We start from the raw sequence: 16278 nt of genomic DNA, 5'->3' as shown, positions 1-16278 counted from the left end.
ATATATTTAACAGAATAGATCTATTCATATAACCGTAATTAACTATATCATTATTACATTTTTATATCTAAAAAAACACACTCTAATACGATTACTATAATTTAAAGGCAAGTGTTTTTTATTTCAATAATTGAATATACTTGTCTCACTGTATACATAAGATAGACATTTCTTTAAATATTTATTACAATAAAAATATTTAAGAGCTTTAAGAATGAGACACATATATATGATAAAAAGAGAATTATATGAATAAGTTCAATTTATATAAATAAATATACGGGTGTGGTATACAAAAAATCTAAGCAACACTGCTATATATGATCCTCAAACATCTTGATATATAAACACTGTACTTCTTTCGTTTGTTGAGATAATGTAACCTAAACCTCGTTGCAGATCTTTAATTTCTTTTATACCCCCCAGTTTGAAATAAAATAAAATATATATGACAGCTTAACCATTATTTTTTGTTATTTGCTTGGTACACACTTAAATCATGAAGCCGATATCATGCACAGTCATACAGTCTATCTATTCTCTTCTTCAGAGCGGAAAATCGTGCAGAGAAATAGCCAGAGAGCTCGGAATAGCCCCATCAACCGTCTCAAAGTATCGCAAAATGGCATCCTTCCGTATAGAACTCTTGCCTGCTGGAAGAAGAAGTATAATATCGAAGAGTAGAAAGGATCTTATCCGACTACAAATGTTAAACGGTGAATTCCGGACCTCGCGAGCCCTATATTACCGATTACTCGAAGAAGGATACAATGTCTCATATCCTACGGTGTGCAATATAATGAAAGAGCTTGGATTAAAGCGTGTAACCAAGGCAGATTCATCAAAGTTTCAGTAATCATATGGAGCCCCACATCGAAAACGTCCAGCATAATGAAATGATATAGATTAAATAAAAAAAGAGCGGTGGATTTGTTTCTATTTTATACTTGGAATGGACCGAAAATGCTTACTATATACAAAGGCTTTTGTACATTAACTACTTGCTATAATATATTTTGTACCATTAAAAAAATTGTAACTATATGATAATGAATGTACACTGAAAACTTGGGATTATAATCTTATTGGGCTCCAAATTCAGACTTTGTACATTAGTTATACTGGACATATACAAACATTATTTCTCAATAACTTTCATTAATCAAATAAAAAGTAGTCTTTAATATATTACCAGAAAAGCTCTATTCTACAGTGACATACTCATACACACATGGGCACACACACACATATATATATAGGTATGTGTGTCAAAGGCATATAACTTTGCACATATTTACTAAGTGATTGTTTGCTTGCAATAGATCACATAGTTTCATATGTAATTTGCGGTATATTTAATACCAGTTAAATTGGATAAACAACAGTTAAAGATTTGCCCTTTTTCCTTGCTAGTTTTAAGACCATACGTCTATCATGTCTTTTTAACTGTGTTAGATCCATAGGCCAATATTTTTAAAGGATGTACCATTTTCTGTGTTCCTAAATACTTTCTATAATATTAATCTTATATATCCATTCTCTCAATTTCTCTACCTTGATCCCGATTTCTCACCTTTTCATAATTTATATGTATAAGTGGTGCATATCTTGATTTTATTAATATGAAGCTTCTACTGATAAATCCGAACTGAAAATAGCAACTCTTTTTTTTTTTATAAAAAAGAGTTTATAGAACCGAGACTGGCCGTGTAAATTTTTACAAGGGAATACTAAAATACGAAGAAATGGGCTTTTTGACATTTAGTTATGTATATTATATGTGGATCAGATAGAAATAAAGCTTATAAGAATAATCTCTGAATTAAAACATTACTATTTTATTCTTTAAAAAAAAAACAAACAAATTGAGAGGGTCTTACACGCTTAGTAAGAGGGTTAATGTTCTTAATTAATTAATTAACTAATAACAATATACTATATAAATAAGGTGTATTCAAAGACGATGCAATCTTATAGATACTCAACGCTATTTAGAAGAATAGGCAAATATATCCAGTGTCTAAAAAGGCGGGAAAATACATTGCAGACCAAAAATTCAGATAGAAAATAATAATAATGAAAAGTAGACAAGCATATATTAACGAAAAAAAAAGAGTGTTATGATTTGCAAGTAACCAAACTTACGCTTCAGGCTCTTACAACTCAGTCCCTCGTATATTCTGATACGGTCACGTAATATTGATTCTAGTGTGGAGAACTGGGCATTCCAATGACAAAAGTATATACCATTGGAGTAAGGTGAGCTTAAGGATTGTTAGTATATAGTCAAGAAAGAATAATACACCAAGTTATTTATAATTCTGTTATTGGATTTTTAGTGGTCCTTCGTGTTCAGGAAAGACAGTAAGTAGACAGATATAAGAAAGCCTTTTTTTTTTTAGAAATCTTGTTATTAATCTCTTATCTATAGACATTGTCTCAAATTCTGTTTAGCATTCTTCCCAATTGCGTTGTCATTTGTCAAGATGAATTCTTCAAGGTTAGAACAAGTGAATAATTTGGCATTAGGTTTTAAAATCTCAAGTATTTTTTTTCCAAGCCTGACAACCAGATTCCTATCGATCAGACAACCGGGCTTGCCAATTGGGATTGTCCAGACGCCATTGACTTTAAAGCTTTAACAAGGACTATTAGTCATGTCCGTACAAATAATGGACAGCTCCCTGAATGGTACCAATCCAAGGCTATAAAAAACGATCACGATAAGCGACAAATTTTGCCGAGACAAGTAACACAGCAACTTGATCCATGGCTGAAACATATTCAACCGGATATTATGTTTCTTATTGTGGAAGGCTTTATGCTCTATCAAGACAAGGATCTTTCAAACGAAATCGATCGCAAGATTTTTATCACGGCCTCATATGAAATGCTAAAGACAAGAAGAGAGACTAGAACGGGATATGCCACTAAGCTAGGTAAGTTTGACTAATTTGTTTTGTGCTATCACAGCTAATATATTCCTTCAACAGGTACTTGGGTGGATCCACTAGGATATTTTGATGATATTGTGTGGCCACAGTACGTCAAGTGGAACAAGCAATTTTTTGTAGATGATTCTTGCTCAATTGTGAGACAAGATGTGGCTCACTCAATGCTAGTACTTAACACAGACGTCTCTAGTATCGAACAGACCTCATCAAAGGCACTCGATTACTTGCAGACACAGTTCAAGTGAACATTGTTGGTACTCTTGAATTTTTTTTATATAGATTATATATGTTTTCTTTTTCTTTTTTCTTTTTACCAAAGATTGTTTTGCAAAAATTATTTTATTTTATTTTTCCATAAATATTATACATATATATAGACGAATTAATAGCCGAGAGCAGCGATGGAGGCGTTGACGGTCTTGAGGGAAGCAGCCTTGGACTCGACAGCCTTCTTCTGGATGGCGATGAGGGCAGCCTTGCGCTCGTAGTAAGCGGAAGACTTGGCCTTGCGCTTATCTTCAAGCTTGGCAACGACGTCCTGGTACTTCCAGCCGACTTCGTGGGAGATACGACCGAGAGTGGTGAACTTGCGTCCGGGCTTAAGACGGAGGACACGGAGGGCATCGGGGATAACCATGCGCTTCATGCGGTCATAGGGAGGGGGGACACCCTCGAAAACCTTGATGCGGTCAAGAGCGGCGGCACCACGAGCAGTCTTGTGGGGAACCATACCGCGCATGGCCTTGTAGAGGATGCGGGAAGGAGCACGGAAGTGGAAGGGACCACGACGGGGGTTGACAACGCAACGCTTGTTGAGGTAAGCGTGGTACTTGACTAGAAGATATAAATATGTAAGTTACACACCGGATTCTATTGTTTTCTATACTTTGTGGAATGTAACTTACGCTTGTTACGGAAGAACTCGCCAGACACGTTCAATTCCTCGCAACGAACGATAACGACCTTTTGGCCGTTAAGGGCTTGCTTGGCAACAATAGAGGCGAGGCGACCGAGGAGATGACCCTTGCCGTCAATGACAACCACCTAGGAGGGCACACAAGCGAGTCAGAGTTATCCAAATGAGGATGATAATTGGCGCATAGAAAAAAAGTTGCAATTCTTCTGTTTGTTTCAAAATGCTGAATGCCATTCACTGGTCTTCTTTGTCGTATGTTTATTCGACATGTGGTGACGAAAGGCAGGAAAAGAAGAGTACCTTTTCGAAAGTGCTCATGATGTCGAGTCTGAAAAAGAGAGGAAGAAAACAAGGTGTAGGCGGCTCTTGAACGATAAATAAAAAATTTGCTGCTCTGGATTTGTGAGGGAATGATTGGTCAGGCACGCTTTGTGATGTCAAACAATAGAATCCTCATCATAGCAGCTTTTGATCCATGTATAATATAGTAAGAAAACTCGAATATGTATATATACAATACCCACTTAAAAAAATAAATGAATAAATCATGTAAATTTTCATTCTTAAATACTTCGCTATTAAGAAACCAGTCTACTATTGTATATACATACATATATATAGATATATGTGTGTGTATGTGTGTATAAAGTAATAAGACGAAAAATCTTTGAATTGAGTGTATATTATGAATATAGGTATATCACGGCATAATTGGACAGTATTGTATGGTATAATGGCAATTTATATAAAGTATTTAGTGAGGCCTATGGGTGATATTTCTATAGTCTCGTATTCACTATGAAGCATTTTAACATGGAAAATGGGATTCCGTATTTGGTAGTCCAGTGCAAATGAGTGGCTTATACTGCACTTCTGCTCACCGAACCTCCCGGGATAGTACACCTCAATCAACCACCACCAACGGATCTTTCTTTTCCATCGCCTACAGACCCGTAGCCCCGACCAGCCATGGTAAATATCATGCCCATGATGATATGATGATTATCTGGGATGGATGAATGGACGGATGGATGGGATGTTATGTCCATACACGACAAAGAAATATTAGATGACTGATAAAATGCTCCCTTAGAGTGCCGAACAAAAGACCGTTGCCGTCAACAAGATGAAGGCTCTCCACATCGAGAAGCTTGTTCTCAACATTTGCGTTGGTGAGTCTGGTGATAGACTTACCCGTGCTGCCAAGGTCCTCGAGCAGTTGACCGGTCAGACTCCCGTCTACTCCAAGGCCCGTTACACCGTCCGTACCTTTGGTATCCGTCGTAACGAGAAGATCTCCGTTCACGTCACCGTCCGTGGTCCCAAGGCTGAGGAGATCCTCGAGCGTGGTCTCAAGGTCAAGGAGTACGAGCTCCGTGCCCGCAACTTCTCTGAGACCGGTAACTTCGGTTTCGGTATTGATGAGCACATTGACTTGGGTATCAAGTACGATCCTTCCATCGGTATTTACGGTATGGACTACTACATCGTCATGGGCCGTCCCGGTAACCGTGTCGCTCGCCGCAAGCACTGCAAGTCCAAGGTTGGCGCCACCCACCGTATCAAGAAGGAGGAGTCTGTCGAATGGTTCAAGACCCGCGTAAGTACCTGAAATATAACTTTTGTGTGAAATAAGTAATTGACTTTATCTTTCTCTTGTTCGTAGTTCGATGGTGTTGTCAGCAACAAGTAAATTTCTTGCCATTTGTTCGAATGTTTTACTATTTTTTTTGCATAATAAAGTGTAGTTAAAGCAACTTTTATTCGTAAATGAACTATTAGTGTTATTCGTGTATGTGGTCTCCACAATGTGTCTGAGGAAGTGTGTCTAGATTATTTGTGATGTACGTGCACCCAGATTCGTGTATATGTTTTTAGGGAACATATTCTCTTTTATTCTTATCTTCTGTAATGAAGGGGTATATTGATGTTGATATGTAATTGGTATTTGTTATAATGTAAAGATCATTCGGAATAGGTTCTTGAGAATAATTATGTAATAAGATAAGAAGATTTATATTTCGTATTCTTTGTATCTCTTCGAATGAGCAAGCAGGTGAACAAAATGATAGACATATAATATTATAAGTGTAGGATTTTAGAATTTACTATATAAATTCTTCCGAGTTATTTATGAAATAGTTAGAAGAAAAGGGGTGTTTAAGTAGACGTAGTTCACATTCGGTTCCAATAACACACGTAACAAACTCAGCCTTCATTTGATTTCGTAAAAGAATGAAATAAAATGCTCATAGTTACATCTGAATATTTGTTAGTTATGACTGAACTTAATTTAAAGAAATGTTACTATTCACTCGGTGCATAATCTAATGCTCTAATAGTCTTACTTCTGTATGATTTATTTATCCTTTACAACAGAGAAAACGTCATATGATCACCGAGATTTGCTATTAAGCTTAAACTTTGATCTTTACAGCTCCAAATTATTATATATAGTATCCAAAAGTCTCTTTGTTGTGTATGTACATATATTTAAGAGCCATTCGGGAGTATACCAATGACTAGAGAAAGAGGATACAGTACCAATACCAATTGATTTATATGTTATCCAAAAAATCCAACAAGTTCGTTGAATGGTTCTATAAACTCAATCTATGATGGGATCTTCGTATTATTCATCTAATTTTAATGTACGTGACCCCTTTTAATAGCTGTACTATTGCAGTTAAAGAACGTTAAAAATTATTATATATATGTATACATCATAATGCATCGACTTAATTGCAATTGAAAGCGAACACTGCCTATAATCGTACTACAGTTCTGTGACACTGTGACAAATGATACGAGAATTGCCATCGTGGCAATTAACCATACATCAAAATTTGAGTTCAAAACAGACGAGATGCGTGGGAAAATGAAAACATTTATATAAAACAAACCTAAGAATTTACCTTTCTTCCCCAGATCCTAAAATATTACACAGCTATGCTTAGAATATCTAAAAAAATTATCCAAAGACCTCAACTTCTCTCAGCCCTGGCTACCCAGACTTTCAAAAGGTACACCAGATGTTTTATATACTCAAGAAGAAACGTCTTTCTAATAATTACATGTTGGTTTAAAAATAAGAAATTATGGCGCCAGCTACTCTTATCCTTTCATTTCTTCTACACCACCGACGTCTCTTCATTCATTCACAGAAGAAGAGATTATGATGAAGGATACAGGTACAGGTTTACTCGGATATTTCTACAAAACAATGTATAAACTAAATCTTGGGAATAGTCACAAGATTTGCTAGACATGTCGTTGGTCCCAAAGTCATGGAAATGGATGAAGAAGAGAGAATGGATAAGGGTGTTTTAAAGTCATTATTTGAATCAGGTGTATGTGTTATAAAAAATAATAGCTGAAAGGCAAATATCTGATATATCTGCATATTCTCTTAGCTGATGGGTATTGAGATTGAGCCAGAATACGAGGGATCAGGATGCTCATTCACTTCGGCCATTTTGGCGATCGAAGAATTAGCAAAGGTTGATCCAGCCATCAGTGTCCTCTGTGATATTCATGTAAATACTTGGATCAATAATTTTTAAATGGTATTACTCATGGGTATGTGTGTGTGTGTATAGAACACATTGATCAATACAATGATCCGTAAGTATGGTACCGAGGCCATCAAGAAAAAATATCTGCCTCGCCTTGCTACAGACACCATTGGCAGTTTCGCAATCTCTGAAGCAGGCTCAGGCAGCGATGCATTTGCCTTAGTTACAAAGGCGGAAGATAAGGGCGATCATTATGTTTTGAATGGAAGCAAGATGTGGATCAGTAATTCAGCTGAAGCAGAACTTATGATTGTTTTTGCCAACACGTATGTTTGACTTTACTATTCAGAATTCTAAAAAAAATATCTAACCCAATATATATATATATATATATACAGAAACCCTTCTGCAGGATACAAAGGAATTACAGCCTTTTTGGTTGAAAAGCAGTGGGGAATCAAGATTGCAAAAAGGGAAAAAAAGGTATTGTTTTTGTCTTTGGTTTTATTTATTCACAATAAGAATATTTACTGCTACAATCATCTTTAGCTTGGTATCAAAGCTTCATCAACCTGCGAATTAAGCTTTGAAGATGTTAGAGTGCCAAAAGAGAATGTTTTGGGAGTTGTTGGTCAAGGATATAAATATGCTATTGAGTCTCTCAATGAAGGTCGTATTGGTATTGCAGCTCAAATGGTTGGACTAGCTCAAGGAGCATTTGATATTGCCTTACCGTACATTATGGAGCGTAAACAGTTTGGTAAACCGGTCGGGGAGTTCCAAGGGATGCAGCATCAATATGCACAAGGTATTTATTGTAGACAGTAGTCGATGCCAAATATTTAACTAACATTATAGTTATTTTTGTTGATAGTTGCTGTTGAGATTGAGGCAGCTAGATTGCTTACATATAATGCTGCACGCCTAAAAGAAGAAGGCAAGCCTTTTGTAATGGAAGCAGCTATGGCAAAACTTTACGCTTCAAAAATAGCAGAGAAGTCTGCAAGTTATGCTGTTGAATGGATGGGTGGAAATGGATTTGTTCGTGAAACAGGCGTAGAAAAGTTCTACCGAGATGCAAAGATTGGTGCAATTTATGAAGGTAAGCCTCCGTAGGAAAACAAAATAAAAAAAAATGAAAATGCACCTTACCTTCTATACTTGATTCAGGTACAAGCAACATCCAACTTCAGACTATCGCAAAAATTGTCGCAAGCAAATACGCTTAAATTTAAAAATAAAGTTTTGATTTCATAAGCACACAAGATACACATGTAAAGAATGCTATATATATTTGAGTTTATGTATGTAAAAATCTTGTTTTTGAAGACTTGGTCACTATCTCTATTCTCTTTCTTTAAATATTACTCTTTTTGGTCTTAGCCTTCTACTGCCGGTTTTACCCACATATTTGGAATTGAATTTCTTGTCTAAGCTTAGCTTATCCATACTTTAATCGGATTCTAGCTTCGATCCGATTGAAAGTTAAGTGTCTCGGACACAATTTTAAGAAAATACTCCAGAATATATTTATTATTTATGCGATTACAAGAGGATCTTTATCGACTTTACTAACCACTACCTCAATATTTTCACCAGACTCAGAACGTTCTCCAGCAAGTTGTCTCTCCAGCGCAGGTTTCAACACTGCTGAGAGGTATCCACGCTCTGTGTTTGTGTGTTCACCTAAAGAACAATTTGTTTAGTTTCTCTGGTTTCTCTGGTTTCCTTCACAAGATTGTAACTTACACAAAACAACACTGGTTCCTTGGGCAAGTGCAGCTAGCACATCATGATGTCCCATCTCTCCAGAGAAATACAAGTCAGCTTTTACCGGACCAAGCACAGAGGATCCAGATCCAGCACAAATTGCAACAGTTCTGATCAACCCAGTTTTGTGGGCTTCTGCAGTTGCCACACGAACTTTACGTACATATGCATAAGAACAAGAAGAATAAAATAATAGGGCAACGCGTATGTATTCTTACCAAATGGTAATCCAGTCAGCTGCTTAATCTTGGCAACCACATTCAGTAAAGGAAAGGGTTCATCATAGGTAAATATACGACCAGATCCAGACTCTTCTTGACCTATATAAAAATAATTAAGCCCTATGATTCTCAAGAAGTATTTGTTTATCAATTCTCTTTATACTGATACTTGCCTGCGGGTGGGTTCACTGAACGCTCGATAGGAGCTACAGTTCCTTTTCCCAAACCACTCGCGAGCCAGTCATTAACTAGAAAAGCATGTATTTACGATTTAAACATAATATCATATACAAAAAACGTTTACACAAGGTTGTCTCTTTCAGGAAATATTCGTACCTCCATTGACACAGTTGTCACAGGCGGTGTGTGGTGAGTATATTCCTACACCGCGGGCAATTGCTTTCATGATCATGTCTTGCTTAACGTCTGCTGAAGTAAGGCGCTTCATGGCTTTGAAGATTGGGGGATGGTAGGCAATAATTGTACCGACCTAAATTTTATAAAGTCTACAATCCTGCTCTATTCTTGTGTGTTTTAAATAAAGAAACTGACCTTTGGGTCAGACAAAGCTTCATCGAGAACTTGAGGCGTCAAGTCAATTGTGAGAAAAACCTTGCTAAAGGTTGGCAAAGGAAATGGTGGCTCTATAATTGCCGTGAGTAGAGTGTCATTGATGGATGAACATTCTTAATTCTTACCAACAAGAACACCGACATTGTCCCAAGAGGTCTCAGCTAGCTCAAGGGGTGCAATGGTGCGCATGCATCGGACTACTTTAGATAACAAGGACATTACAAGTATAAGGAATCTTCAAAGGAGACACGCTAACCAGAATACTAGCTAAAAGTTGTTCTTTCGCGTGTGACTTGTTTGCTTGCTTTGTCTTCCTTTTTGTTGCATACACAGGCTCTTTATTTAATTTTTATTTAAAAATTGCTCATACTTTTAAATGAGATTTTATATTTTACAAAAATAGCATTTATGTCCATTAAAAAACAAATCGGACAAACACACAAACACAGTATATGCTGACTAAAATTAGAGGACGTAATGTGCTATAAACAACAGGTCCAGTCTCTTGAATCAGTTTACAGCATCATATTTATCTATTAACTATGATTCCTAGTAAGCTATCGGAATATCGGCTCAGATATTTGGAACAGGAAAGAATTTGGTTGATCAACTCTAGTTTTTAACAAGTTAAAAAAGATAAAAAAAAAGATGCTATAAAACCTGTAAAGAAGGTCCAAAATATATAGTAGTATATCAATTGGAAAATTAACAATAAAAGGGCTTACAAGTCCAACTCCAAAGCTTTCAAAAAATAAATAACACCTTTCATGTCTCAAGATACCTGGACATTCTCAAACACTGACTCTCTTTTGGGTTATGCCTTTGCGTTCTACTTTCTAGAGAAACGCAACAATGGGACGAGTAAGCACAACATTCGGCTTTTGTGCCGTAACAAAGATGGCTTAGAAGAACTCGAGAGACTTGGAGGGGAAGTCATCGAGGTTGATTACAGAAACGAATGTGATATACAAACAGCCATTGCGGGAACTCGTTTTTTGATGTTTAATCCGGAATTCTCTGGTAAACGGATTTGGGAAGCCAAGACACTCCTGAACGCCTCCAAATGCGAAGGGGTTGAATATGTTACAATAACTTCGTTGTGAGTATTTGTGTTGTTTATTACTGCCTAAATAAGGATTCTGAAAACAATTTCATTTTCAGTATTGGGGTCGATCGGGTGCTTCGGGAAATGCACAATAATAAACATGACTTCTCTAACATGGTGGAGTACTATCATCTGGAAGAGCAAGTCAGACATCTTTTTGGCGATGACAATCACTGCGTAGTCCGACTCCCCTTTTTCAGCCAAAGCTTGTACTATTTTTCGCCAATGATTGAAAAAGAATCGATGATCGGAATGCCCGTTGATACTAAAGCAAGATGGCCGATTCTTTCTTTGCTCGACGTTGTGCAAGGGATGTATCATTTGTGGACGGAGAACCAGATTAAGCGTTTGAACCACATTGAATCCAACAAAGCTTTGTTTCAATTCACGTCAGCTTATAACCAAGATGGTAAAGGCCTTTCGATAATCTTTTCCGAGGTACTGGGACGTACTACCCAATATACTCAGATTTCGGCCAGCAATATGCGCGCATATCTCCAAGATATTCGTGAAAATGAAAATTTCCAGGAGAGACCCTTTTCCCAAGAGAGTAAGGACCCGGAAAGACCGGAGAGAGATGTGCCGTTTACGTTCCCGATTGCCCGGTATCTCAATGATAATTACATTGATACTCTTCTTGAACTATGGCTTATGTTCGATTGTGGATTTTCTGATATTCTGACAGACGATCTGTCGAATGCGCTTGGATACATGCCACAGGAATTGAGTAGTTTTGTCCAGAACAATCGTGACCAGTTCCGCCGTTTGCAATAAGTCTAACTAAAAAGAAAGTAAGACAGTGTGCATCTTTTGTGCATCCAAAGCTAAGCTATCCTTGATTTCTGTAACTCTGTTTTTGCAAGTACAATTTAAGAAATAAACAACTCCAAACAATCACAACAAATATTGTTCCCTATGGACTTCTTCAGCCTTGTTATACATCTTTAAATTACTAACGTCCATATCTATACCGGGAATAGTCTACAAATGATATATATATATCTATTTAAACATGTCATATCATCATCATCATCATCATCATCATCATCATCATCGTCAAATTCCCATGCTTGTTTTTCTGTAAAGGTGAGATAAAACTAAAGAGGGTGATAAAGGCAACATTTATTGCTTGTATTTTAATTAATGCCCTTATTATCTTTGGTGGGATATTAAATGGGGGTACTGAGTGACGAAACAAAATATTGACTGACAAGATGCTAAGATTGGTTGAGACGACGATGCTTATGCCAGCATTGGTCTCTTATTTTGCAATTTTAATCGACTGGGTTTGTCCTCTTTGTTCTCCGCTACTAGCCTTGAATGGGAAGCAAGCGCCTGCAAGGTGACAACTTGACTGTGAACATATTATGCTGGGGGACTAGATTGAGATAGACAGAGGCATCATATACTCTAAAAAGGTGTATCTATTGGTCAGATTAATTCTGAACTACAGACAGTGACATCAAATGCAATTTTCAAGAACTCTAATGTTCATTTTTAGATACAGAAACCCCCCTTGGATCTAATGTCACAAGCCATTTGAGTAACTGTCTAGATCAATTGAACGATATACTCATACACAGACCATACTAGATCCAGTTAGAATGGCGTAACTAGCCATTATAGGGCTATTTGGTGAAAGAACTCACTTGATTGCGCTGAAATTCTGGTTGAATTTGGAACAATTCTAGAGTTAAAGTACCATGAATTGCGAATCTTATTGCATCTGAATATCATTTAAAGCAATTCCCACAAAAAGGGGATTTGCAAAAAGTACTTATAAAGGCTTTAATAAATAGCCTTGAGATTATGAATCAAACTCTTGGACGTCTTCTTTAATTGGTCCCTTTATGTGTATATATGAAAAAAAAAGAGTCTTTAAACTAAGTGCTTTAAACAGTAAACCTATCCATAGGGTCGGGGCTAATGCCTTTCTGAATTTCATTTATTGCTTCTTCTTTGTTTTTCGGTAATCTTTGTGTTCATGATTTACGGTACTTTTTGCCTTTTTTAAATATTAATTTTGAATAAATTTATAATTAAAATCCTTATTCTAATGGATTAGAAATCCGAGAAGGAATACAAACCTCAAAACTGTCTACTCTAAAAAAAGTATCCTGTACGACTTCCTTTATGACATTTTATATCCAAATGGAGACCAAATGACGACATGGTTCCACGTTAAAACAAGGCCAAGTCTAAGCGCAAACCTTAAGCGTTTTAAACTCATTTCTACCTTTTGGGATATTTATTAGTGGCCACAAAAAATATAAATATATAAATATATAAAAGGTCCCAGGTTACTTTATTTATTTTCTCTTTCTCTTAGAGCTACATCATCAATGAGTGTCGCATTCGAATCACCTTCACCCACCCCATACGGGCACCAAAACCCCCATTCGTCCAACGATGCTTATTTCAGACAACTGAGCACTAATGTGCAGCGACCATCTACTCAACCCATTAATGGGACCAATATTCACCAGGAGTTTTTTAACGCTATTCAGACACGCCATACAGGCCAAAGCCCTCTTGTACTAGTAACAAGCGAAAACCGGCCATCATCTAGGTCTCCTGTACAAAAGTCACCACCACCAACATTTCCTATTGAACCAATTAATTGTGAAGATCTGCAGTCCCTACTTGAATCAGACACAAAAGATCATATTCTTCTTATTGACGTTCGCTCTTTCTTACAATTTTCATACTCACACATCCAATATTCTATAAATATTGCCGTCCCAAGTACAATCTTACGACGACCATCCTTTACAATCGAAAAAGTCTATACTGCAATTGTATCTAACTCTGAACGTGAACGTCTTCAGCAATGGAAAACATACGACCAGATCATCATATACGATCAATCGTCAGAAATACTCTCCGATCAATGTTCCGCACGTTTTCTAGCTTCAAAATTTGACCTGGCTGGATACCATGGCCGTCTTAGCTATTTAAAAGGTAAGCATAAAGTCTTGAAGCACAATGACATCGACTGCTCAACATCACATGACTCTAAAATCTTCAATAAGGCGGATTTGAGCTTTTTAAAAGGACTTTTCCTTTCATGTGCGATTCTGGTACTAGATCTAATCTACAGCACAAAGGTGAATCCGGCATGTCACTCAAGCTCCCAAGCAATCACAAACCCATGTCACTAGGACCACTAACCGTCCCAGCACAAGACGTTTGCAACCCTTTCTTTTCAAATATCCGTCAAAATGAAGAGCTTGGCATGGGCCCGATCAAAGATCGGATTCCAGTACGCCTTCCTAGTGGCTCCAGTCTAGACAGCAACACCGATATAAACCTTCCAAACACACCCCGGTGTATCAACATTAGTACATACAATCACTCTGGATATACTGTAAGAGCACCAGAGTGGCTCAAAGCTATATTATCTTTGGATGGTCCAAAACACCTGGCCGAAATGTATGAGGTAAAATAATATTTCATTAGTTTAGGTTCGGTTGTCTAACTATTTGTCTAGAAACTTGAACGTGCCGAGCAAAAAAGATTACAGAACATTGTCAGCTATCATTCAAAGCACTCCCACTCCAACCCATCCGAGTTTCCTCTCAGTATCGTAGCAGGTATCGAAAAGGGAGCTCTTAACCGATACACAAATATCTGGCCCTTTGGTAAATATAAAAAGGCACATGTTATATACTTATATCATACTATATTTCCTTACTGACCAGCTAAATATAGAGTACTCTCGAGTCAAGCTGCATAGAAAGGGAGATTCAGGAGACTACGTAAATGCAAGCTATATCCAATATGTCTCTCAACCTTCCCAAGATATCAATATACTTCCAGACGTGAGCGAGGCCTCTTTGCGTACGATGCGCTTTCCGGATTCAAAGACAGATATTTTCCGACGTTACATTTCTACGCAGGGTCCACTTCCTACCACATTTGAAGACTTTTGGAATGTTGTCTGGGAGCAAAATTCCCGTGTGTTAGTGATGCTAACAAAAGAAGAAGAAATGCACAAGGTAACTACAAATACATTTATAGATCACACAACTCATCCCCTATAAAAAATAATTAATTAGATCAAATGCCACCGTTATTGGCCCACATCTATTGGTCAAACAGTGAATTATGGCCAGTCGAATGTTACTCTGTTGTCAAGAACGATTGAGTCAATTGACTCGCAGAATCAGGAAGACTGTATAATCATCTCTCAGCTTGAAATATCACAACCTAACCAGGGTAGAAGACGGTTGACACATTTTCAATACACAGGCTGGAATGATTTTGGTGTCCCTGATAGTCCAATTGGTACCCTTCGACTTGTTGGCTTAGCAGACGAGTCTCAGACATTATATGAAGAGCATGGGGGTGCAGGACCAATGATCGTCCATTGCTCGGCCGGCTGCGGTCGCTCAGGGGCGTTTTGTGCAATAGACACAGCCATTCAGAGACTATCGAAATCTCTTACCCAAGATGTCTTATTTGAAACTATTGCACGGTTTAGAGAGCAGCGTGTTAGCATGGTACAAACCATGCGGCAGTTTGTATTTTGTTATGAAGCTATTTGTTGGTGGTTACTAGGCTATGGTGAGTTGCCAGTAAGTGACCGAGATTTGTCTTCCGAAGAAGAGAGTGATCATGAAGAATTGATGTGTGTGGATAATAAAAGACATTTTCAAGATGGCCATTAAAAATATAATTTAGTAACAATAGTAATCCCAGTCATAATAATAGTAATAACAAAAAGGAATACTAATAGCATTATTGATAATAAAATATAAAACTTGATAAGAACCACAATACAAACTATCGCCGAGTGGTCTTGAGCCAAGAATTGAATATCTGTAAATAAAATGTAAAATGAATCTACAATCTACAATCTATAATTTACGGTTAAGATTGATGCTTTTCTAGTAAATCAGTTGACTTTCAATGAATATACCCTTGAATTTGTAACACGCACTAGACATCACTGTACAGAAAGGTTCAAAAATAGCTCACTACTATATTAACATATTCAATAGTCCTATATGTGTACAGTCAGGCTGGTAAATATTGGCGGTTACAAAAAATACGATGATATATATTACTCTATAGCCTCTAGCTTTGATTTTTCGAATCACCGGTTTCGATTTATGAATATTAGCATTATCTAACACTAAATAGCTACCCTTTAAATTCTCACCAATTATATCAACGAACTCATTGATAACTTGATAAAATGGGCAGTGGTTATGTCTTTTGG

At 37.1% G+C, this 16278-nt stretch overlaps 8 protein-coding genes across 8 annotated transcripts; 6 read left to right on the top strand and 2 right to left on the bottom strand.

Moving 5' to 3' along the window:
* Positions 1 to 499: 499 nt before the first annotated feature.
* Positions 500 to 856, top strand: PHYBLDRAFT_138355 (Homeodomain-like DNA binding domain-containing transcription factor; the record flags this gene model as incomplete). The annotated part of the gene is made up of 1 exon (XM_018429977.1): positions 500 to 856. The coding sequence occupies one exon, from the start codon at positions 500 to 502 to the stop codon at positions 854 to 856; it is 357 nt and encodes a 118-aa protein (XP_018298844.1).
* A 1374-nt stretch (positions 857 to 2230) lies between these two features.
* Positions 2231 to 3199, top strand: PHYBLDRAFT_138354 (hypothetical protein; the record flags this gene model as incomplete). Its single annotated transcript, XM_018429976.1, has 5 exons — positions 2231 to 2259; positions 2340 to 2364; positions 2432 to 2500; positions 2561 to 2939; positions 2994 to 3199. The coding sequence occupies 5 exons, from the start codon at positions 2231 to 2233 to the stop codon at positions 3197 to 3199; spliced, it is 708 nt and encodes a 235-aa protein (XP_018298843.1).
* A 67-nt stretch (positions 3200 to 3266) lies between these two features.
* On the bottom strand, positions 3267 to 4199 carry PHYBLDRAFT_176553 (hypothetical protein). Its single transcript, XM_018437798.1, has 3 exons — positions 4171 to 4199; positions 3860 to 3998; positions 3267 to 3788 (listed from the first exon to the last, which is right to left on the bottom strand). Exons 1-3 carry the CDS (start codon positions 4186 to 4188, stop codon positions 3337 to 3339), a joined length of 609 nt encoding a protein of 202 aa, XP_018298842.1. The 5' UTR covers positions 4189 to 4199; the 3' UTR covers positions 3267 to 3336.
* Positions 4200 to 4322: 123 nt separating this feature from the next.
* Positions 4323 to 5643, top strand: PHYBLDRAFT_74554 (hypothetical protein). The gene is made up of 4 exons (XM_018443023.1): positions 4323 to 4598; positions 4712 to 4842; positions 4964 to 5470; positions 5537 to 5643. Exons 2-4 carry the CDS (start codon positions 4840 to 4842, stop codon positions 5561 to 5563), a joined length of 537 nt encoding a protein of 178 aa, XP_018298841.1. The 5' UTR covers positions 4323 to 4598; positions 4712 to 4839; the 3' UTR covers positions 5564 to 5643.
* Positions 5644 to 7045: 1402 nt separating this feature from the next.
* On the top strand, positions 7046 to 8614 carry PHYBLDRAFT_56904 (hypothetical protein; the record flags this gene model as incomplete). The annotated part of the gene is made up of 8 exons (XM_018440227.1): positions 7046 to 7061; positions 7120 to 7220; positions 7284 to 7406; positions 7470 to 7711; positions 7784 to 7868; positions 7935 to 8193; positions 8260 to 8487; positions 8556 to 8614. 8 exons carry the CDS (start codon positions 7046 to 7048, stop codon positions 8612 to 8614), a joined length of 1113 nt encoding a protein of 370 aa, XP_018298840.1.
* Positions 8615 to 8893: 279 nt separating this feature from the next.
* On the bottom strand, positions 8894 to 10278 carry PHYBLDRAFT_120644 (hypothetical protein). Its single transcript, XM_018428751.1, has 7 exons — positions 10075 to 10278; positions 9929 to 10020; positions 9713 to 9866; positions 9550 to 9624; positions 9374 to 9475; positions 9135 to 9308; positions 8894 to 9071 (listed from the first exon to the last, which is right to left on the bottom strand). Exons 1-7 carry the CDS (start codon positions 10166 to 10168, stop codon positions 8923 to 8925), a joined length of 840 nt encoding a protein of 279 aa, XP_018298839.1. The 5' UTR covers positions 10169 to 10278; the 3' UTR covers positions 8894 to 8922.
* Positions 10279 to 10716: 438 nt separating this feature from the next.
* Positions 10717 to 11828, top strand: PHYBLDRAFT_161441 (hypothetical protein; the record flags this gene model as incomplete). The annotated part of the gene is made up of 2 exons (XM_018434403.1): positions 10717 to 11048; positions 11111 to 11828. 2 exons carry the CDS (start codon positions 10717 to 10719, stop codon positions 11826 to 11828), a joined length of 1050 nt encoding a protein of 349 aa, XP_018298838.1.
* A 1568-nt stretch (positions 11829 to 13396) lies between these two features.
* PHYBLDRAFT_138349 (hypothetical protein) lies at positions 13397 to 15724 on the top strand (the record flags this gene model as incomplete). Its single annotated transcript, XM_018429975.1, has 5 exons — positions 13397 to 14015; positions 14087 to 14493; positions 14545 to 14695; positions 14766 to 15052; positions 15113 to 15724. The coding sequence occupies 5 exons, from the start codon at positions 13397 to 13399 to the stop codon at positions 15722 to 15724; spliced, it is 2076 nt and encodes a 691-aa protein (XP_018298837.1).
* Between the last annotated feature and the right edge of the window lie 554 nt (positions 15725 to 16278).

The sequence above is a fragment of the Phycomyces blakesleeanus genome, assembly GCF_001638985.1.
Source record: "Phycomyces blakesleeanus NRRL 1555(-) unplaced genomic scaffold PHYBLscaffold_1, whole genome shotgun sequence".
In the NCBI taxonomy this organism is placed as follows: domain Eukaryota; kingdom Fungi; phylum Mucoromycota; class Mucoromycetes; order Mucorales; family Phycomycetaceae; genus Phycomyces; species Phycomyces blakesleeanus.
This window is presented reverse-complemented; position numbering and strand designations above follow the sequence as displayed.

Coding starts and splice junctions, on each gene's coding strand:
- PHYBLDRAFT_120644 (XM_018428751.1), bottom strand. CDS start 10,168: ATGTCCTTGTTATCTAAAGTAGTCCGATGCATGCGCACCATTGCACCC. Junction 10,021..10,074: donor CAATGTCGGTGTTCTTGTTG/GTAAGAATTAAG, acceptor CGGCAATTATAG/AGCCACCATTTCCTTTGCCA. Junction 9,625..9,712: donor TGACAACTGTGTCAATGGAG/GTACGAATATTT, acceptor ATGCTTTTCTAG/TTAATGACTGGCTCGCGAGT.
- PHYBLDRAFT_176553 (XM_018437798.1), bottom strand. Junction 3,789..3,859: donor CGAGTTCTTCCGTAACAAGC/GTAAGTTACATT, acceptor TATATCTTCTAG/TCAAGTACCACGCTTACCTC.
- PHYBLDRAFT_74554 (XM_018443023.1), top strand. Junction 5,471..5,536: donor TCGAATGGTTCAAGACCCGC/GTAAGTACCTGA, acceptor TCTTGTTCGTAG/TTCGATGGTGTTGTCAGCAA.